Source organism: Pholcus phalangioides, unplaced genomic scaffold (genome assembly GCF_987345545.1).
Source record: "Pholcus phalangioides strain wild (caught in Gottingen) unplaced genomic scaffold, Ppha-v1.0 ptg000030l_1, whole genome shotgun sequence".
Classification (NCBI taxonomy): Eukaryota; Metazoa; Arthropoda; class Arachnida; order Araneae; family Pholcidae; genus Pholcus; species Pholcus phalangioides.
In genome coordinates this window covers 8,162,683-8,186,366 of record NW_028301620.1, presented here as the reverse complement: position 1 = coordinate 8,186,366, position 23,684 = coordinate 8,162,683, and the positions used below count along the sequence as shown (strand labels likewise).

At 35.4% G+C, this 23,684-nt stretch overlaps 2 protein-coding genes across 6 annotated transcripts in view; both read right to left on the bottom strand.

Moving 5' to 3' along the window:
* LOC149067535 (uncharacterized) overlaps nucleotides 1–9,865 on the bottom strand; it is a 35,410-nt gene extending 25,545 nt beyond the window's left edge. The window contains exons 1-2 of the mRNA XM_089252646.1: nucleotides 9,696–9,865; nucleotides 2,888–2,972 (exon numbers count right to left, since the gene is read on the bottom strand). Of these exons, the coding sequence (XP_089108772.1) occupies nucleotides 2,888–2,972; nucleotides 9,696–9,727 (117 nt within the window). The 5' untranslated portion in view covers nucleotides 9,728–9,865. The remainder of the gene's footprint in view (nucleotides 1–2,887; nucleotides 2,973–9,695) is intronic.
* A 3,847-nt stretch (nucleotides 9,866–13,712) lies between these two features.
* Nucleotides 13,713–23,684, bottom strand: part of LOC149067534 (uncharacterized) — a 50,825-nt gene continuing 40,853 nt past the window's right edge. For 3 of the 5 annotated variants that reach the window (XM_089252677.1, XM_089252679.1, XM_089252678.1), the window contains exons 2-7: nucleotides 21,487–21,542; nucleotides 20,264–20,356; nucleotides 18,363–18,453; nucleotides 16,283–16,314; nucleotides 15,900–15,969; nucleotides 13,713–14,088 (exon numbers count right to left, since the gene is read on the bottom strand). In XM_089252677.1, coding sequence (XP_089108803.1) covers nucleotides 14,048–14,088; nucleotides 15,900–15,969; nucleotides 16,283–16,314; nucleotides 18,363–18,453; nucleotides 20,264–20,356; nucleotides 21,487–21,542 — 383 coding nt within the window. In that variant the 3' untranslated portion in view covers nucleotides 13,713–14,047. The remainder of the gene's footprint in view (nucleotides 14,089–15,899; nucleotides 15,970–16,282; nucleotides 16,315–18,362; nucleotides 18,454–20,263; nucleotides 20,357–21,486; nucleotides 21,543–23,684) is intronic. The other 2 variants (XM_089252680.1, XM_089252682.1) reach the window with 1 other exon arrangement.

The window sequence follows — 23,684 nt, the reverse complement described above, 5'->3', positions numbered from 1 at the left end:
AAACCTTTTTGTCCCATCGCCCCCTTCTTCAGAATTGTTTTTCTCCTATTGCCCCCCAACGCAACTAACCCATAGGATCCTATGTTATGCCCGTAGCTTCTACTGCTCCCTGGAATTTTCCATCGCCCCCAAGGGGTGTTAACGCCCATGTTGGGAACCACTGGTCTAAATAGATGCTCGATCCTAGACGTTCTGCTGTAGTACCTTTGAATCCAAAAATCAACATCATTGACTACAACTTTGCTTTCTTCTTAAACTTGACATAAAACATTCGTTTTGGCTTTTTCTTTTGATTTTTGAATTCAATGGTACTACAGCAGAACGTCGAGAGATCGAGCATCTTATTTAGGCAATGAAGAGAGGCCAAGGAATGCTCTCCCAAGGAATGCTAGAAACGTCCCCCCTTGATGAGAGCTCTAGACATTGGTTATGACTTTTTCATTTTCGAATTGTTTTTTGAACTTTTTGATTAATTTCTTTTTGAAATTTTCATTGTTGATATTTTTTGCTTTCTCTTTCCTGTTCACATAATTAATTTGTTTTCTGTTTTCATATATAAAAAATTGGAACTTCAACAATGTTTTTTCATTACACTGTATATTACAGCTGCCTATGGCGCTGGGTTGGTAAGTTTCGACAAAAATTTACAAATTTTTTGATTTTCATAATGTACATTGTTGTATATATAAAACCAAACAGTGCAAATTGGCCAAATCTAAACACTGATGTTTGATATCATTTGCCATGACTCAATATACAGTGATACCTCAGCTAACCAACGTCTCGACTTCTGAATATTTTGGCTGAGATTTTTTCATGATTTTTCTACCTCACTTAATGAACATTTTTAATGATATGGACGTGCATACTAACATAAAACAGCTGTTTCATGAGCTGAGTTTTTGCCCAAATCATTATCAGAATATCTGTCACTCAAATAACTCGCATCCCCTTTGGAATCTTTTTCCAAATGTACCTCCACTTCTCTTTCTGAAAGTTTTTGAAACATCTCATGTTAATCAAAGATTCAACAAATAGAATATGCATTGAAAAAAAAAGAACCTACCATATACATACTCGTGTATAAGATATCCAAAGAATTTATGGATCGAATGGAGATGAGTTCCGAAGACGAAGATAAAGAAACAAAATGTGGTGTCTTAAAGGAACTTGACATTGGCCTAGTGTGCCAGTGGGTTCTTGATCATCACAGATAACAACAGGCCCACAATAGCACAAATCTTCAATCATTAGTTACACTTCTCACTCCTATTTTGAAAAACAGACGACAGCACTATACTAACACACAACCATTGTACAGAAACAAACTTCACGTTAGGTTCACAACACGTACATGCATATTCCAACATGTACCAGTTGGTTAGAAATCCTGCAGAGGAATGTGGATGGGTGCATGAGTGCTTTAGTGGTAGTGGGGTTCTCTTGAAGCACGCGGGAATTCTGTTTCCAAAGAAATCATCAAATCCTTCATAAAAGTGTTGTATTAGTGACACGTCGGATGGAACTAAAGACATTCTCTTTGAAAGTGACAACGATGATGACAGCACAGTTGAAAATAAAAACGACGATGGCATGCCGTTATGATGACTTGGCTTTTTCAACGTAGTGCTTGGGGAATCAGAAGAAATGGATTAGAAATTTTGAATCATTTTTCCTTGTAACTTTTATTGCATGAAAATATGTGAATTTTCCCCCCTTCTGAAATGTGCTGGGGTTGGCTTATGCATAGGTTTTTAATTTACTGCAGTTTTGGTAGTCTTGAAATGGGGAGGGGGTGGCTTATTCATAGAGCATATATGGTATGCTTTCAGAGCATGCGTTCTTTCAGTACAAGGCTCTTAGAATCAAACTGAAAAGTTTGTACATTCTAGGATCTTACCTCTTTCATTTGCATGCATCAGACACAGAAATGAGCTGACCAAGTAACAAAGGGATGAGCAAATCTAACAACTTTACTGGGTTGCGTCAACACGAGCTGTGGTAAAGGTGGTTGTGGCTTTGGTTGCGTACATAGTGTGAAATAAAAAGATCTCTCTTCAGTATCTTATCTTCATGTGAATTTGCATTTATTTAATTTTGAAGCTCTTCATTACAGTTTTTGTCCTTGTTATAGCACTATACTTGGCGTTTTAAATGAACTACATTTTGAATAGTACCTTGAATGAATTATTGATATTTCACAGAAACCAATGGGAAATCACTTTTAAACATAATTTTGGATTGAATTATCTTCATTAGAGAAGGTATCGCTGTACAGTTAAATTCCCACATAAAGCAATCACAATATTCTACCAAAAAAAATTAAAAATTAAATAGTGTTATAGAAGTTGGACAGATGAGTAGGTAAACTTTGCTTAGTAACATTCAGAAAAATCGCCAACAAAAAAGGAAAATACAAAACTCCCAATGCATTTTGACACACTATGGGTGTTGTCTTCAGAATATAAAAAATATCATGCTGACCGAGGCTCATCCTTGGATTGGTTACCATTTACTTTTCTGGCATTTGACTTGGACAGACATATACTTTTTCTTTCTACTATGCAACCAAGAGTTAAGATTTGGTAACCAATCCAAGGGATCCTAGGTCAGCAGGATATTTTTCTCCTCGGAAGATGATACCCATAGCGTGTCAAAATGCATTAGGAATATTTTACTTGCATTGCATTTGCCTTTTTTGTTGGCGATTTTATCTGAGTATATAAGTGACTTCTAGCCTGGGATATATATACCTGGAAAAAATTACTGATGTCAGTATCAAATACAGATATACAGCAACCATACAAAAGAACTCCTAAACATTGATAACAGCTACGTTTTCTTCACAACAGTTTCTTCACTTTATATGTTTAATTGTGTGACTTACATCCAATGCTTTTTTTATAACTGCAGCAGTTGTCACTTTGTCAAGACTATCTCTACAAGCATCAAGTCCTTCATCGGTTAAATACCTATTGTAAAAACACTAAAATTTTAATACAGTAAAGTTTTGATCATCAGAGTAATGGTGTAGGAGAAAAGGATCGGTTTAATCAAAAACATGACTCAACCCCTTGGAATAATATATATATATAACGGTAATCATAGACACTACTACTATTTAAAGACATGCACCTTGCAAATGTTCCTCTCAAGAATTTCTAAGGAATTGATGAGCAAACACTGTAATCTAAAAGAAAAAGGCCATTTTTGAGGGAGAAGGGGTGACAACAATTTTGCCACACCCTCTACTGCAAAAGCCAGTGATGTTATAACAGAATTTCTTGTTATGATAAACATTTTTGTTAGTACATTCAAAGACTATCATCCAGGGCAGACTGCTTCCCCCCCCCCCCCTAATTAGGTGTTGTGTGTATCAAGTTGTTGGTTTAAATAAAGAAAGCGTCACATGCTTGCAACAATTGTTCTATTTCTCTCACTTTACTTCACTACCCAGCTCCCCATCTGACACAGACATCAGAGCATTCCCGAAGTTTAGACATGCCTGGAGAGATCTAGCCCACATTTTTTTTTCAACAATGGAAGAAGAATGGTAGCATAATAACCATCAACAGACAGATTGTGACGAACCATTTGTCACAACCAGGATCTTAATGAGCACCTAGCAAAAAATTCAATGCAATTAGAGTCTAGATTGAACTTTGAATAATTCACTTTTAATTTACACAGAATATTTAACAAATAGATTTAGAAATTTTACAAATTTTGACAAAATTGATATCACCAAGACGTCTGTCCATATCTCTAATCACTGGGAGTCAGTTCATCATAGCCGGATGTTTGAAGTCAACTTGCAAATTCTTCTACCTTGGTAGGCCTTGCATGATGAATAAGCTGCCTTAGGAGTTCAGGAACATGGAAGACTGGAGGGGTATTTTAAAACTATGTTAACTCCCTAAGTGGAATTAACCAGAGAGTGATAAAGTATGGCTAAATGTGAGTGAAGTTGATGTACAAGTGTGAAGGGACAAGTTTGTTATTGCCTTCTATACCAAAGAGGCGACCAATCACTGTCGATCACATCACCGATTTCCATATATAATACAGATTTCTTTCATCACCATGGAATCATGATGAAGCAGCAGTGGCCATGATGTCAATGCACTACAAACAGTCAGTTGGGCCATCTTGATAACGATGCTTACCTATCATACTGGATCGACTTACGCCACAATGTCAGATGACCTTGAGCCAACACCAATGGCCTGACTAGCGATTAGGTAAGAATTATTCAATTAATGACAAAAAATTAACTTTACAGCACTTATTTTGAACGGGGTCCAATCCATTGCAGGATGCAAATCAAATCTTAATCGCCAATAAAACATCAAGAATAAATGACAATATAATCTTTGTCTTGAGAGTCCTTTATGCGCCCGTCTTTTCACCTCCACACGTCAAAAGATTCCAATTGATATCCTCTCAGCACAGACTTTGCATTCCTGAGTAAATAGCCAGCATTAGCTTTGGCTGTTGACTGGGCCAGATCTAGAATCCTGAGAACTGCCAGATCGCAGAAGGCGCCAACTGAAGGGGGAAATTTTTTAGGTTGCAAACTGAAGGGGAGGGGTGATATTTTTATCACCAAAATATTATTCACTTACACTTGAAAAATGTCCAAAACTGACCCTGCATGTTGATGCTCTAATAATCTTGACCAAACACCAATGACAGCTCTTCAGAACAACAGTTAATGGTAATGATTACATAACAGTCATCATGATGGGATCTATTCAGGTCTTGATCATTTCCCATACATATAATGGTTGCACATTAATCTTTTACTAAGCGCAAATCAAATCGCAACTGATAAATATATGATATCTTAAAATCTCATTAATAATGTAATCGATTGATCTTTTCTTGATTTCTGAAGAGCTAAAATCTTGATATGCCTTTTCTTTTGTTTACAAAACTCTTCCTAATTTATATCAATGACCTTCCTCAATCCCTCAACTGCACCACTAGACTTTTTGCTGATGACTGTGTAATTTACCGTATCATTCACCATCAATCTGATCAAGAACTTCTCCAACATAACCTGGCTTCCATCGCAGACTGGTGTTCCCTATGGCAAATGCCAATGAATATCTCAAAAACGGTTCACATGAAAGTTACCCGTAAACTTCTTTCTCTTGAATACTCCTACTCCATCAATCATTTACCGTTATCCCAAGTTTCACATATCAAATACCTTGGTGTCATTATTTCAGCCGACCTACGTTGGAACAAACACATCGACTACATTTACCAGAAGTGTCTTAACAAACTTTTCTTCCTCCGCCGCAATCTTAAACACTCTACTCGGGATATCAGACTTCTCTGTTACCAAACTTATATATCCCTCGTCCTCTCCTACGCCGCTGAAATCTGGGACCCTTACACCTCCAGTAATATAGACAAACTTGAATCTATTCAAAATAAATCCGCCCGATTTGTTCACGACTGCTGGTCATCTTTCATTTCTGTGTCCGAACTTACAAATGAACTTCATCTCCTCCCTCTCTCTACTCTTCGTCTCATCTCTCGATTAACATTGCTTTATAAAATTTTCCATGGTCAGTTCAACATGGATACTTCTGGTATCTTAGCCAAACCATCCTACATCTCTAGAAGACTCGACCATTCCCTTAAAATAAAACCTATTTTTGCTTCCACTGACTGCTTTAAATACAGCTTCTTTCCTCATACCATTGGTGAATGGAACAAACTCCCAAGCTCTATTGTTGAATCTCCCTCTATCACTAGTTTTTTATCCAACATCAAACAATATCTTTGTCATTCTCAATCGCATCCTCTTGTATAGGCCCAAGGGCCAACAATATTGTATAAATAAATAAAATAAAACATCTTATTGCTGTCATCTCCCGCTCTCATCCAACTTCAATGATCAATGACTTCTTAGTTAGTAGGGCTTAGCAGTTCCTTTTGCTGCGAGTAGAGAAATCTTAAATTCAGGGGCCCATTTATTTTGAGACACCTTTTACGTAATTTCCATTATGGCCCCCCCAATTCAAATCACATCCCCCGACTGAAGAACCACATTCCTGGGTCCACCCATTAAGATACCAGTGAGTACTACTACTATTTAACCATACATCAGAGCTTGATAAATCACAGGCACCAGATCATTATGGCAACTAGAAAATTATTATTAGAACATGAAATTCTCAACATACGATTGCTGAATTGAAGTTGGAATGTGATACAAAATTATTTGATTTCACTATAGCGTGTCTTTCAACATGAGAAGGGGGTTATTAAGCCTCTGAAAAGTAAAAAAAAATACTTAGCACTGTTTTTCATGGGCGAAAAATCATGCTTGGCTTCTAAGATATTTCACTCTGGCATCTAAATATTTTTCCAATTCATCAAGCCTGTCCTAAAGTACCCTAACACACTGATTGAGAATTCAATCAATTCCCTATTATTACCAGGGCTTGACAAACCCAAAAATATATACATATATTTACACGCCAGCCAAATTTCTTAGGAGCCAACCATGGTTTTCGTTCAAGAAATACGATTCTAAATAATGTTGTTTTTCAAAGTCTCTGGAACTTAATAACCTCTTCCCCTGTTTATGAGATATACTTTATAATATGAAATGAGAAAATGTAATTTCATCCTTGGACTTCAATACAGCAATCACATACAGAAAATTTTAGGCACAAGTGTCGTCTTTCCCAGTTGCCATGGCCGCCTGAGATTTGTCAACCACTGATTATTACATTCAAAATACAATTTCACTGTCAAAATACCTCTCTTATGGTGGGATCCTTTCTCTCTATAAAATAAGAAATTATGCTTGCATGTTTCAAATGACAGATTGAAGGATCGGACACACCTCACTTCCCATCTCAGAGATATCAAAGCATTCCCGAAGGAAATTTCCGGAAATTTATTAATTTATATGAAATAACATATTTTCATATTTGTATTTATAATACTATTTCTTAAAGCAGGGGCCAGAGTTAAAATTTGCCCCTGTTGTGATGGGTAAATTGAGTCTTACTTCTAATTAACTTTATCAAAATATTCATATTTGCTTTCTGTTTAATATCTTCATTATTATAAGTGTACATTGAGATTCATTTTCTGGTAATTCTTCAAAAACTTTACAAACATTTGATTTTAAAGTGTTGTGAGCAGATTCAACTTTTCTTTTGGCATTGTTTGACTTGCACTGTGGAGCTACCGTATGAAGTTTAATTGGTGACTCTTCTATGTTCTGTAGAGATGAATTTATTTCTTCAAGTGCTTCTTGTTTAATAATTGACATTTTTCCAAGTTACTTCTCTACATTACTGTCACTGTTCATCTCTTCACAGTATTCAGTTTCTTCATTTAATTTATTGTTGTTTATATTCACTGTCTCTACAGGCATGGCATATTTTTTGCCCTGGAATTGATTTTGTACAACCGTTTATTTCATTCATACATGAAAAATACAAGTTTACTATCCTTAAACCTTTTATTTTTTTCTTATGACATTTTAAAGGATTAAAGCATGCTTCCGGATATATTTCATACTTTGAGAAAAAAGCTCTATGATGCTTAAACGCACAGTAGATAAATGTTCAGAACTTGCTCCACTCCTCAATATTGACGTCCGATGGGTCCAATGATGTAATGGGTAACAGATTTTACACTGTTGCATAACACTTTTTATGACAGTCAGATCCAGTTTTTTTTCCAACACTATAAATTTCAAGTGTCTTTTCTGACATTTTCCTTTATTTCCAAAATGATGATATAAAATATTTAGCTCAAATGGAAATTGTGTTATCATAAGAAAAATTTGCTAACCCTGGAGTAGGCTACTTTATGGAGCACATTCTCTGTCTTCAGCAAGATCATAATTGAGACTTGCACAAAGACTGGTGTGCCATAGTTCATATCTTCACAGAAGCTATTATTATTTTTTACAATCATCATCACAACAAGAAACATCACATCTTATATATCACCACCAGGCATTATATACATTAGGTGTTCCATTCTACTCTCTTCTATCTGCCTCAGCTACAACAATTAGGTTGTATCTGATAATTTCATTCTTTGTGATTTAATGCCTCATATTCTGGCTTTTTATCAGCAATTTTAAATTATTTCTTGGGAAAAATATATAGAGGCTTGTGTTAAATATTATAATGCAGATTTTTTTTCACATAAGTATAACCATTTCATATTTATCATATACATTAAATATATGTTTACTAAAATATATACTGTAAAAATCAAAGTAATTAAAAAAAAATTTAATACTGTTGTGGTAAAATAATTTTATAATTAAGCATGTTAAAAAACTTCAAAAATTAATCTATATATATGATTAATATTATCTGGATTTATCAAATACAAAATAATTCTTTATACAAAAATATATCAGATTGCAAAAGTTTGTCTTTGTTGCATCATAAGAAATATTTATAGATCAACTAAAAGTGAAATTAATTATTTGGAATTTGAACACTTCTAAGAATCTGAACATGAATGTTTAATTTGAAAAATTATTTTATTCACCCAAAACCTTTTTTTTTCACCAACTCCCATTTGACACATTACATTAACATTTCTAATTATTTCATGAATTCATTTAATCCTAGAATTTTAAAATTTATTAATTGTTTTGAATTATTGTGTATTAACTACTCATGAAACTTAATTTAATGAATACTGTAATAAATGTATAAGCGTACATGAAAAATAAGTAATAAGTACTTTAGGCGAGTATCTTATAGACCTGGGCTACTGCGCCCGAAAGTAGTCCTTCCAGAGAATACTCTCAAGGATATCATATGTAACTATATTATAAATAACAGGAGAATATTCTCATCAAGAACTTGCAAGAATAGTTATTTATAATAGTATTCCTACCAGAGAATATTCTCCTCGAAAGATTATTTTCGAAAATTTTACATCTATAAAAAAAATTATTAAAAATGTGGCAAAATGGAATCAAGCCTGTAACCTCTGGATTGAGAGTCCTGTGCTCTATTGACTGGACCAGAACCAGCTGCTAATGCACATTCTTATTAAATATATCAATAGTGCAAATATCATGACATAGAGTAACTTGCTCTGCGCAGGAGTTTTAGACTATCATCGCTACATGTCTTGATGCATTGCTGCTACCGCCTGCCTTCGCTTCCGCACATATCCAGAGGAGAGAGAACTATCGTACTCATTCACTCCTCCCAAGAGTAGAGAACAATATGAAAAAAATTTCCTGTCCTGTAAAATACAAGACGATCCAACAATCTTACACAGTAATTTGCCCCCCTCTCGACACTTCGTTCTGGATCTGTCCCCTCCACACTTGAGCCAACCTAGGATCCAATATTACCAAAGCTTCTACATCGCCACCCTGGGCCATCATGCAAGTACCATTTGGTGATATTGCTCACTCTGAAAAACACTGGGAATCCAAACACTGAACTGCCCATCAAATATATTTCTTCATAACCGGGGCTGAATAATCGTTATTACAATAATAAAGAGAAGCATCACTAATTTTTTCAAGTCAGATTTGATGCCATTCAATGCATTCAAGCAAAATTATTTGACTCGTATACTTTACCTACTTGGCATTAAAAGTATTTACCTATTACACGTCCTAAAGTTTACACTGTATTAGAGAAATAGATTTTTTAAAGAGAAAAATGGGTTACCATCCTTTATCTTTCAAATCAGCAATCATCATTAATCTTTCAAGAATTTAACGTGAAATTTCAAAAAAAATCTTTGTACGAAAAATTAATTTAAAAAAATGAAATTTAAAATTCCCTTAGCATCTAATCAAAACACTGGGATTTCAATTTCATCAATGAAGCAGTGTTGCCAGATCTTTAAAACATTTCCAGCTAAAATCCCCCTCAAAAGTAATCCAAAATATTGTACCATTATATGGTCAGTCATGTACTTATGTGAATTGGAGTCTGTAGTGTCATCTATCTAGTAATTCGCGAACTTCATTAAAATGAATTCATGAACATAATAAAATAGGACTTGTGCTGCCATCCCTTAATCAAAAAAAAACAAACAAAAAACTCCAAAAATAGTATTATTTTCATTTTTATACTGTATATCAGCGGTTCTCAACCGGTGCTCCGCGGAGCCCTTGGGGCTCCTTGTGCACTCTCCAGGGGCTCCGCGGCCACTCGAGAAAAATAATAAGGAGTAAAATTTTAAAAAATAATTATAAATATTTTTAAATAGTAAAAATGAATCGGTAACTTTTATAAATAATTAAAAAATTGGCCTACGGGGCTCCGCCATGGAATTTTTTTACTTAAAAGGGCTCCGCGAGTCAAAAAAAGTTGAGAACCGCTGCTGTAGATGACAGCAAATTCTATACATAGAATACTTTTGAATTTTGGTCATTCAAGTATTACGTCAGCATCGAGGGGGGTTTCGGATTACTTTTGATGACGAGGGGGGGGGGGGGGTTGAAGGTTGCTTATGTCATCAACCACCCTTTTTGAAGATATGAAATATTCTAGGCTGCTGACAAAATTTTGCTGACAAGGGGGGAAGGGGGCCAGTCAAAAATGGCTTAAAATCTGCGTGCGTAATACTTTAATGGCCCCATACTCTCAAAGCCGTCCGGATTTTTATGTAAACAAACATATCGGCCCGCTTGTTAGATATTCACGGAGGTATTGTACCCCATAATATCTCCATGGTTAGATTGGCAGAGCCGTAATTAAAGACGGGTTTACCTAGGTATAGATTTTTTGCGCCGCTTGAACCGAATTAGATCGTTTCGCGTCGGCAGAAACGTGTTACATAATCACGCTACTTACGCGTTTGTGTTTTCCTAGCGGGGTGAATCAGATCTGGCGGCTATATTATAGTATATCGTCTTGGCATCAGCTACTCTGTGTCGTCCGCATTTTGGTTAAAAACCTGAAATTCAGGTTTTTTTGACCAATCAGCGTTTTCACGCTGAGCACCATAGAAAACCTGCTCCTAGGAAAACCCGGATTTATCCAATAACGCCCGGCGTAAAGCGCGGTCGTGAGCCGTATTGCGCCACGACCTCCTATATAACTTAGTTATCTAGGTGGTCGTGATTGCGCTCTGTAGGAAAACAGTCGTTCATGCTTTTCTTATTAGTGAGTGGACGGCGTGTCGCGCTAAGCGGATCACGTTGCGCGCGGCACAGAAAACCTGCTCCTAGAAAAACCCGGCTTATTAATAAAGCAGTGTAAGGAAAAACGTGGCAATGGTTGTCCAGATAACCGCAATACAAAATAATGTATAAACGTATACATTTATAGATTATTTTGTATTGCGGTTATCTTGAGGCTGTAATGTAATTCATAGCTCCATCAACATTGTTGATGTAAATATGGTCGGTCGTGAGTAAAATGAAGTGCCACCGAATACTGCACGGCTCTGACCTATATGATTCCATAGTGTGGAACTTCAAGGAAAAGTTTACTGCCACCGAACTATAAATAAACTTTACGTAAGATAAAGCCAGGTTTTCCTAGGAGCAGGTTTTCTATGGTGCGCGCAGCGTGAAAACTGATTGGTCAAAAAACCTGAATTTCGGTGTTTTAACCAATCAGCGTTTTCACGCTGCACACGGCGCAAAAGTTCTACTCCTAGGAAAACCCGGCTTTAGCTATAGTAAGCTAAGCTAATAAGTAAAGCGTTGTATAAGTAAGCTTTACTAATAGCTCAAGTGACTGCCACCTGGTTTTCAAGAATGATAATTTAATTATTAATTTCACTAATTCTGGTGTTTCATTGATCTAGTTTTCCATTAAATATGAATTTCCAGCAGTTATGGAATTATTTATTAATTTTGAATTGTGAATAATATATCGTTTCATTTCTTTTAACTTTTCACAAGTTCCAAATTTTCATATTCATTATGGGATTAATATCGGAAATTAATTTCGGATTAATTCCATAATATTCATTCCAATTTGTTAATTATATAATAATCCTTAAGTTTATCGTGATTTATTCTAAATTTTGAAAATATTTTCTCTTAAATTCTATATAGTTTCATTAACCCTGAATTTTCATTAAAATTTTTATCCCACCTATATAAATATTACCTTAATTTTTATCCATTTTCAAATTCCATTAATTTATGTACCTTTAGTTTTTTTTAAAGAATAATTCATCAGAAACATCTGAATCTTCAATAGTTTTTAATTATTCTCTAATTTTGAATTGTCATCAATCCTAATTTTTTATTATTTCTGTGTTCACGTTTTTATATACGGTATTTTAACGTATATTTTTCAGCGCATTCCCGTACTTTATATATTTTAATTATTTCTTCATTAATGTCAACTTTAATGACCAATATATAATATCCAGGCTCCGGAAGCCTCCCCGAATGAGAAGGTTCCAGGCCCCCGAAATTTTTTCATTTCGAAAACGCTCGTGCATTGGGAACGCGTTCCAATATGCGCATCCCCTCGCTACGCGTGGGGCGTGTTGACGTCATCACACTTAGGTTCCGCCCACCCGCGAACACTGCACGCGACTCAATTTGCGCTTAGTCTTTTAATGTGTGAAATTCATACTTCCTCTGGTTCGTGGGCACCAGAACCATCTGCACCCCTTCTAGTTGCGGCCCTGCCGTAGGGGCAGGGGGCAACAAAATTTAAGGGATGGCAGTTTTATGTGGGAGCAAAGAACACCGTTATGAAATTATCACATTTTAAAATTGTGGGGGGACTAAATTTTGTTTGTCCAGGGCGGCAAAAATTCTAGTGACGGTCCTGTCTCGTATTAATGAAATTTAAATTGAAATTTTTTTTTCAAGAGTATGTTGATTGATAGGTTAGGCACGTTCAGGCCTTTGATCCTGTTGAAAGGGCTCTCTCAGTTGTGAGGTTCTAAAAAGCTGTCACATGTGTTCCCAATCATATTTTTTATGCTTTAAATGTTTCACATCTGTTTCTTTCGTGTGTGCCCCCCCCCCCCCCCACATCCTGCACTACAGCCTCCCCGGATTGAGATCTTTGGCGGGAAACTTTCTCTGGACTGCACAAAAAGTAAAGGAAACTGCCTGCCCCAAAAACTTTGTGTTCCACCACACACATTCCCTGCTCAGAATTTTTTTTGTTCCGTCGCCCCCACTAAAACGTGTGTTTGGTTGAAAGTTCTACGTAATCTGACTTCCGTGTAGTGAACACAGATCAATGCAGTTTTGTGGGTGTGGGGCGGTTGGTTGGAAAATGCAGCAAACCAAGGGCCCGACAGGAAGTTGCCCCGATGGCCGCAACTGGATGCTTGGTCACCCGGGGCAAGTGCGGATTTTCGCGCCCTTGTAATGTTGAAGGAGAGGTTTCAGAATACAATTTGCGCCCCCTCTGGTCCAGGGCACAAGACCCGCTTGCTTCCCCCTTAGTTGCCCCTCCGTCCCGGTTAAGCGAGAATCTTATTTTTTCGCCCTTATGGAGGGGCGATCACCCGCCTCCTGTAACCCGTCAGTGCTTCCATGCATAACATGGTGGTAGGCAGGTTGCAGGGCCACAACTAGTTGGTTGCAATCAACTAATATGGTCAGCTGGAGCAACCACACATTTTGAAACCCCCTTGTAATGTTGAGTGTGAAATGTGCACCCCCTCCCCACCTCAGATCTGGTGAACGGGGCATCAGGACTTTTCGTCCACCCTGCACAAATCAAGTAAAAGAAACCAGGGGCAATAACAAGTGTTTTGGAAAATATTTATTAAATGAACTTGGTTTATTACAAAAGATACAGCACCCTCATGTGCATATAACAGAAGATGGGAGGGAAAAACACCACAGTTGAATGTAATAATATAGTCCTTGTAAAAGTCAGTCCAGCTACATTTCCAATATATAATCAGAAATACAAAGGGTAAATATTACCTCTGTACAAACAATACTTCTGTATCAAACATAAAAACACAGTGTAACACAGTCGAAAGAAAAAAAAAACCTATTAAAAAATATGATTCAGGTTTAATTCACTGGTACAATCACTCATAAAAAAGAAAGCAAATATCTTTGGATTGTGCAGTTTTATGTTTCAACTTTTCGAGACCTTAATGTTCTTCCAGCACCTGCAATAAATTATGAAACAAATCAAAATGTTGAAAAATCTTATTTTGCTGGTTAATTTTGGAAACACATAGAATCAATCAGATAATGATTATTTCATGAATTACGGTTGTTCAGTAGAAGATCCTTGACTCAGAGATGCCAACATGAAGAAAACATTGGGTGAACTGAAAGTTCTCAGTTGTCCCATACATCCTGTAAATATGGAAGCTGTGCCCTCGCAGAGGCACATGTCGCGTTTGCAGCCAGAAATGGTGTTTTCTTCTTTCAGTGGTGTAAATTCAATGTTGCAAATAAAGCAACCTAGGAAATTCTGGGACTGGGTCGCAGGGGTGTGGCTGAGGGCTTCTTTGGCTGCCGCTCGGGTTTGTGGGCTCCTCCTCCTGGACTTCCCTGGAGTGGAAGGAAGGGGCAACAATCTAAAACCAAGGCTTCACGCTTGCAGCTGGGACTTAGGGAGTCAAGGTGCCAGGATGGGGCTCTTGCTGGTGGTTTCACCCGCGGGCGATCCGGCCGACACTCGTGGTCTTCCCAGCACAACCCACACATGTAAAAGGCTTGCATCCCAGAAGGGATAGAGCCCGGGTCGTGTCTGGTCGGACAGTTATCCCACATATGGAATCTAATGTGTATGCAGGAGTAGTAAGGATGCATTACATTATGTACTCATTATTGGGGGAACACTGAACCATCAGAAAATTACGAGTGCTCAAATAGCCCCCCTCCCCCATTCTCCCAGCACCCAATGCTTAGTTTCATATACTGTTTCCCTTTCAGAAAATGTTTTGTAACCCCTCCATAAACATGCAAGATTGTGTAGGATGCCAGTTGGCTCCCTTGTTGACAAAAACTTGTGTACTCCGTTCCGAATCGTTTGAAAAAAAATGAAACTGTTTTTCTGAACCGGAATTGGCCAGACTACCATGAAGCCAGACTAGAAGAGATCCTGGCAACGGGATAAGTCCAGTGGCAGAGTTCTAGTGTTCATTCATTTGTATTCTGTCCATAATGTACTAATCAGGCTGCTATTAGCTGCTATGATTTCAAGTACATGTAGCACTGCTTTTGCAATGGTTGATTTTGTAAGTGAAAGAATGTAAAAGGTAAATAAAAGTCCCTTTCTTCAGTTCTTGGTCAGTTGAATGAAACTGACAACATTCACAATTCATCTGCCAAAAAAAAAACCCTGCTATAAAAGAATCTCTAAAGTACTTACCATACATTATGAAAAGTATAGAAAAAAAAATTCCTTTTGTATTAGTTCCATTTTAATTTCTCACAATATCTAAATTTAAAAAAAGGATTAAAGTTTAAAAAAGGGGAAAATCCTGTTTTAGAACAATTGGAAAAAATACACAATTTAACATTTTGAAACCTGCTGTGTTGTGGAAAAGAAAGTTTTCATACGTCCTGTTCGACCAAACAGGACATATGGTCATCTTAATTTTTTCTTTGATGTCAATCAATTATCAGACCCCCCGCCCTGAGTCCCGATGCAATCACATTATGCAGCGTGCACTGTATATGAATCATTTGGTTCGCCATTCAAGTATCTCCACTTATGTGTCATTGTTGACTCAAATATGATATGAAGACTTTTCCCATAAAATGCAGTCAAGTTTAGCATACTACTGCTATGTAAAAACTAGCTTTGTTATCAATGAATGGTGATATGGACTTAGTGAGTTGAGTGCATCAGATTCATGGAGAGAGTGGCATGTTTAAGGCATTATTGATGCAGATGGTTTTAGAATTTTTAAGGCTCGAAAAAAAGTTATATATATTAAACAATCTTTGTACTAAGTAACCTTACCTCCAAAGACTTCAACACCATCACAAACTTTTTTACCAGAATATGGACTTTCATTCTTTTTTGACCTATACTGAAAGACAAAAATTAAAACTTTAAAATATTGCACTTGCTTCAGGAAATCGCCATAACTTTATTATAACACAAGACTTCCAGGTAAATATTGATAAAAACCACCACAACACAACAGCAAATTCAGAAAACACAATGAACATATTAAAAACATATCAATCACATCAGCAAACAATTTTGAAAAAAAGGTGCAGACAATACACAGCCATGCACGAAAAAATTAATTTTTTTAAACGTATAATCTATGGATCATACATAGGAAAATATTGTAAACTAATTTCAATATGCACATAGTTTGCTTATGGATTCCTTACCTCATCCTCGAGTCTTTCATTCATTAAGTCCTCTGGAAAGATAAGGGTCAAACTGTCATCACAAGAATAATAAAAATAATCTTGTAAATTTAAGAACTTGAAAAGTCTCATTCAGCGCACACATTTTGAATTTTCTTCATATTTCATGAAAGCTACAATTCTTTTGAACCTTTGGATAGAATTTTTCAAGTTGACATTTTTAAAGAAAAGTTTCCTTTAAAACACCCCTTCTTCCTTATGGATTACAGAACCAAATTACGAACATAATTATAAAAAAAAAGGAAAAAGAGGGAGAGCATTCTATCAATAAATATTGGCATTATATTTTGAAAAAAAACTTGACGAAATGAATCTTTATCAAAATCAGGGTTTATAAATATTGAAAATATCTGATATTTTCAATTTTTCGAATATTTTTCAATCAGTTTTCAATATTTCAATTCCAGCATCAATGAAAAAAGTTATTCCAGTATTAAAATGAAATAAATAATTTAATATTTTTTCATCTTTAGACGAGTTCTCTATCCTTTTTTTTAATCTTTTAAAACAATATTTAGAGACCGAACTGTACATTTCAATGGGGAAATTGCTAGGCATGAACTGTGTCATTCACAGAGTGACATGATTTCCTTGCATTTGATGTCGCGGCAGCTGGATGTTCCCTCCAGTAATATAAGCTTGATGATATATATCCAATATTATATATACACTGACGGGCTGGATTAAAACGGCAACTCAAAATTCCATGTTTTCAGATACCAGCGTTTTGAAGATTCAATTTATATGGAACTCTGGGAGTCAGCTCACATTAAATTGCAGTGGGGAGTATCAGTTTGGAGAATATTCGAAGATTTCAGTGAGATTTTTTCTCCCACCATTCTCATATGGTGTCCATAACTCACAAATGCAATTTTTGCATCAAAAATTGTATTTTTCAATCAATCTCAAACCAGCCTGCCAATATATCTAATATTTTCCATTTATACAAATAAAAAGGCCACAACAGGCAAAATTCCCAACGAGGTGGCAGAGGAAAAAGATGCCCATAACAGATATGGATGTCATGATTCTAAAATACAGCAACCCAATAAAAAATACTAAAACTATACACAGGATAAAATATTAGGCCTATACAATGCCCATAAAAATATTTATAATAATTGTCTTGTGTGTATATATATATATATATATATATATATATATATATATATATATATATATATATATATATATATATATATATATATATATATATATATATATATATATATATATATATATATATATATATATATATATATATATATATATATATATATATTCTATTATCAGATTTCTATTATTTTCTATATAATAGTCAACCTATTGCCGATTATGAACATTTCAGGCGTAAGGTAAACTAAACTTAGAATTTATCCCCAGCCTAAAAACCTTCATTTGATATTTGTTCACAATATGTTTAAAAAAAATTTTACATTCGATCTGAAATACGATATTTACTTTTGAAAATATCCCATATTTTCCTTGACTGAAAATATCAATCCATTCCCGACTAAATATTTTCATGTGATTTTGAACAAATCCATTTATTTATAGATGAACTAATTTCTGATTGAAAAATGCATTGGAACTTGAAAATATCAGGAATATTATATATCACATTTCAAAAATGAATATTGGTTAATATGATATATGTGGACTGATAAAAATCAACGAACCCTGTGATCAGAATGGATTAAATACTAAAATACTGAAAAAAAAAATTTGTCCCATTGAGAAAAGATTATAAGATCAACACAATTAATTACCTGAATTCAATGTAAAAGAAAAAGATCACAATCACATTAAATCTATTTATGTGTAACGCTTGAAAAAGAACTTACATATTAAAAAGTTATATAGTATGAAAAAGTTGTGAAAAAAAATTGTATACTTGGTATGTTTTTTGTAATTTTTTTAAGCATCCGACTTGCCAGAAAATGTGTTAGTCAAAAAAACACTTTATAAAAATACAAATCTGAACCTATTAAAGCGTGGATGTATGATCATAAATTTTTAAGCTAGTATTAAAGCATATCACCTTGACCTTGAGGATGACAAGATGTTGCTATGGCCAAGCAAAATTGTAACATAGCATCCAGTAATGGTACCTTCGATAATAAGTCTCCACTCTGTAAATAATTTTATAGAAGACGAGATGCTGATAAATCGAAAGAATTATCAATTACAAAAAATAAAGCAAAAACTTAATCAGAGCATTTATATAAAACCAGAGGTTTAAGCATTTATTTATCCCTAAGCAAAACTGGCAATAATCATACACATTAGTAATACGATGGCTACATGTTAGCACTTTGAAACTTTTCCCAAGGACATCAATTTAAATGCTTCTAAGAAAGTAGTGTTCTTTTCCTTTTTCAGCCAGAGAGCTGAAGCTATTTTACTGCAGAATTGGCTATTGGGGGGGGGGGGGGGACACTCCTGAATCATAAATTTTACTGCAATTCTTCAACTCTAGTCCAATTTTCTTCACCACTCATTTCTGAAATTTGCCACCCAGAACCATAGCCATCAATATGCTTCTGTATCCGTCACTTTCCTTGGTTGCTCAAATGGTTATATAGAACCATTAGATAGATAGGCCACTCTTTTGGTCATTCACACAGACCCTGTTTCTCGCGCTTTAATTCTTTTTTTGGTCACTCCCTTATATTTATGCTCACTCCCATGTTTACACACTGTTTTGGTCACTCGTATGCTTGTACACTCTAAGGTCATTCTTTTCTGCTCGCTATGTCAATCCTTTGGTTACTCACATGCCACAATTCATGTTGCACTAATGCCTGCACTTTTCTAGGTCACCCTTTTTTTCACTCACCTGTTCCTCTGCTATCTAGGTCACTCTGACCTAGTCTCTCAATTTCTGGACAGAAGCAGATTTATAGTTTTTAAGCCCTTCTTCTATTCTAATTTTCTTGACTACAGATCCCTCAAATTTGCCACCCTGGACTACAGCCTCCTTAAGACCTCTGCAACTTTTTCATGGCCGAGTTCCAGTATAGACATGACAACAAATATGTTAGGGACCACATATACACTTAGAACACACATTATGGCATGTACGTATTAGAAATTCTGCAGAGAAATGAGTACGAGATGCATGTACGGTTAATAGTAGTTATAGACTCAAACCTTTTTCCTTCTCTAACAAGAGTAGTTTGGTATTATCAGAAGATTAAACTGACTGTATCAAATAGAACCTGAACTCTTACTGCCCATCCTGAATGAATTGTGGGAAAAATGCTCTTTTTTAAGACTGACTGATCTCTGCAAGTCGACCAAGCAGTCTATGTCCAGAAAGTTCTGTACACATTATAGGCTATCTTGACCCTTTATTTAACAATGTTGACTCTCAAGCACAACATAGTTCTTACATTTTATATTTTGAGCTCATTTTGACATTGATGCTTCTAAACAATTCCTGAACATTTGATTTTTACTTGTGAGCTGTTCATGAAGTTTCTATAACTACCAGCAGAATAGCTTGAAAGGTACATGTCTCCTATTTCTCGACAAGCCAAACAAGAATGATTTTTAATTCTTTCTTTTGAAGAAAATACCATGTATGGAGGGGACATTGCTGTGTATACTTCAACAATGACAGAAAAGTTTGCAAACAATAAAAAGACATCATTAAACTATTAATATCTATGTAAATATGCTCCCTGAAGTGAATTTTTATTAGAAAAATATTGACAGTAATTTTTTTTTTGTCATGTAATGGTTTACAAGGTTCCTCCATTTGCTTAAAAAATATAGCCCTCAAAAATTCTCTCCTCTGGGTATGTCAATGCTTGTCAATTAAAGGGTTAAAGAGACTCACTCGACAGCAATAGAAACATAAGCAGGCACTTACAAAAAATAAATATTAGAACTATTACAGCCAAAAAATGATTTGGAAGAAAAAAATATCTAAATTACCTTAATAGCTTTGTAGACATGGCTGAAAAAGTGAGGTATAGCTGAAAGCCAATTCCAAAAATGAACTAATATCGTTAGGCCCATGGATTCATTCTGGTAAAATTTAAAAAAAAATTCTCTTATAGTATACTAATATTCATGACGATATTCAATTGCGGTTCCTATTATAATAAACTATTAGGAAATCAAATTTTTTTTTTTGTGTCTATGTCTGGAGGATCCACATAGGAAAATTTTAGCCACACACATACAGGGTGATCATCGAATAAGCCTTTATTTCAAAATTAAATATCTCTGCAACAAAGATCAATAGAATTATGCGGTAAATGGTACGTTTATTAGCAAAATTATAAGAATGTTATACAGAAATTTTGAAAATTTATATTTTTTTTTTAGTTTTTTAAAATTAAAAAAAAAAAAAAAAAACCTGGAGATTTTGAGGTTCCGAAAATCCTCATTTGTGTGAAGAGAAGCCACTGCATTCGCCTCAAGTTACTGCATGGGCTGCAGTATGCGTCATGTGTGTTGACAAATTGTTCCAAAATTGTAACGTTCAGTAGTAATTGTTTCTCGCACGAAGAAGGGGCCGATAATTCCTCTGGCGCATACCGCAGCCCATGCAGTAACTTTAGGCGAATGCAGTGGTTTCTCTTCACACAAATGAGGATTATCGGAACCATAAAATCTCCAGTTTTGTTTTGTTTCTTTTAAATTTTAAAAAATTAAAAAAAAACTAAATTTTCGAAATTTCTGTACAACATTCTTACAGTTTTGCTAATAAACGTACCATTTACCGCATAATTCTATTGATTTTTGTTGTAGAGATATTTAATTTTGAAATAAGGGCTTATTCGCTGATCACCCTGTATATACACACACATACATATATGTACATACACATATATAAAATTAGATGGGCTGGTTCAAGATGGAAGCAACTCAAAAACTTTAATTTTTGAGTCATGCACAACTCAAAACTGCTTATATGCTCCCCACTGCAATTTATTGCGAGCCAACTCTCATTGAGTTCCTTTCAAAGTGAATCTGCAAAACGATATTTCAAAACAGGGAATTAAGAGTTGTTTACATCTTGAACCAGTCCATCGATATTTTCTTGTTATGAAGATGTGACACCTGGAATTTGTCGCGCCTCCCTGAGATACAAAGACCATATCGAAACCAAGAAATTCAAGTTATTAATGCAGAGAAAGATCATAACTTACATTTCTGACTGAGGAAGCACCCATACTATTGCCGTCACCCTTCCTCCTGCTTGTATCTGTGAAAATAATATACATTACATCAAAATATGAAATCACTACAATATGAAACATTTTTTTAAAGACATTTAACTGTGTATATAGCTTCAAAAAAAATTATTAGAATTTTTATATGTAAACAAATATTTCAGTTCTCTCCCTAAAGAATTGAAATCATTCTATTAAGAGGACACCAACCTGCAGATTATTGGTGTGCATACAAAATGCCATTTGTAAAAAACAGCATTTACAGGAAACAGAAAAAAAAAAAAAAAACAGCAGTGATAGATGTGCACAAGTGGTGCAGTGGGACGATAGTCTTTCACTCTTTGAAGGTTACCATCAAATATCCATGGGTTTGAATCCAGGCAACAGCATCAGCAACAAGTTCTTTACCTACTGATCCTGGGGCAACCACCAATACATGCCACCTTCATTTCCCACCCATATCCTCCCGTTAGAAATTTCTGTATGGCAATATGACCAGAGTTGGTGCGCGGTAAAATAGCAGTAATAGCTGGCTTGTATGAAAAGGACAATTTGTAATAATGTTATAGCTGGCATTCTATTGGTCAGAAACATTTGACATACTGGAAACATTTGTGAAGCAGCTTTTAGCGGCATAAAAAAAAATTGAGAATTTTGACCAAATTTTGACCATGCCTCCCGGATTTGACAAAAAATCTTTTTTTTTTAACATACACACACTCATTTACTGACTTCCAACTTTTCCTTTCTTCATAGGCCTTACTAGGCCCATCTGTAATTCCACAATCGGCCCACTGGGCTGGGCATGGAAGTTAAAGTCTGATGCTGGTCTGGTCTGGTTGAGAATTTTGACATGCAATATTTTACATGCACATTAAAATTTAAATTGTAGACAACTTCCAAGGATTTAATCATTAAAATAAAATTGATCATATAGTACAACATGATTGCAGTACAGTAGAACCTCGATTATCCGAACACATCGGGACAGAAGAAAAAGTGAAGAATTCGGAAAATCGATTTCAAAACTAATTCGATGAAGCGAAGAAATAAATTGCATTTTAAATGAATTCGTCAGACGGAGAGAAAGATGACAGCTAAATCTGCTCCTATTCACACGTTTGTTTGCTTGCCAATTGTTTATAACTACATACACTGTACCTGGATCTGTCCACATATATCTATAGCTCGCAGGTACTATATGTATAATTGTTTGGAAGTGAATTATTGTACAATAGAGCAAAGCTATCCAGTTGGGAGAAAAGAGAACTCAAGTTCCAAGAAAATACTAACTGATGAGCATCATTGACTCCAGAAAACTGAAAACGAGTCTTTTTTTTTTCAAACAAAAATAAACTAACTCAAACTGACAACCATGGGTAGAAATCAAATGAAATTATAGAGGCATGACATGAGGCCAAATACATTGCAGAGCCATGAAAAAATTCATGTGAGGAAGCTTTTAAGTGAAATATGGTAGAAAAATTGCAACTTTCTGAATCTAACAGAACCCATAAAACCAGGGTTATCTTACTGTATGGGCATTATTTAAACATGACCCAAGGAAAAGGGTGGTACATGTATCAATAGGGGTGTATGTCAGGGCTGGATAAATTGAAAAAATTACGCTCCAGACAAATTTTAGGAGCCAAGCAGTTCCTCCCCCCCCCCCGAAGAAAAAGTCCTAAACACAGTAAACCACCCCCCCCCCTTAATGGACACCCCCTCAGATGCGCTCGCCTCCTTTATATAGACAAATTACAATTTCCTTTTGTATACATTTCAAATCTGATTAACAGTCGCCCCTCTCTTACGGACGAATTCTTTTTATCCCACGGTGTCTACAAAAGAGGTGTTTTACTATATTGTATTTGACTTCCCGAGACTTTATGACCTGTTTTCATGTTGGAAGACACATTGACAAAATTTTCAGATTTCATAAAATTATTAAGACCAAAACAATACATCAAAGTGATTTTATATCATGTGAGACACATTGTGAAAATTCTGACTCATGGAAATTATGTGGAGTGAAAATTCCCACATCACATAATTTCCATGAATTTAAGACTGATCTTGCACAATCACAGAAAATTTTAGGCACCACAGATTTTTTACTCACCATGGCGACCTGGGATTTGTCCAGTCCTGGTGTATATAATGATATGAATAAG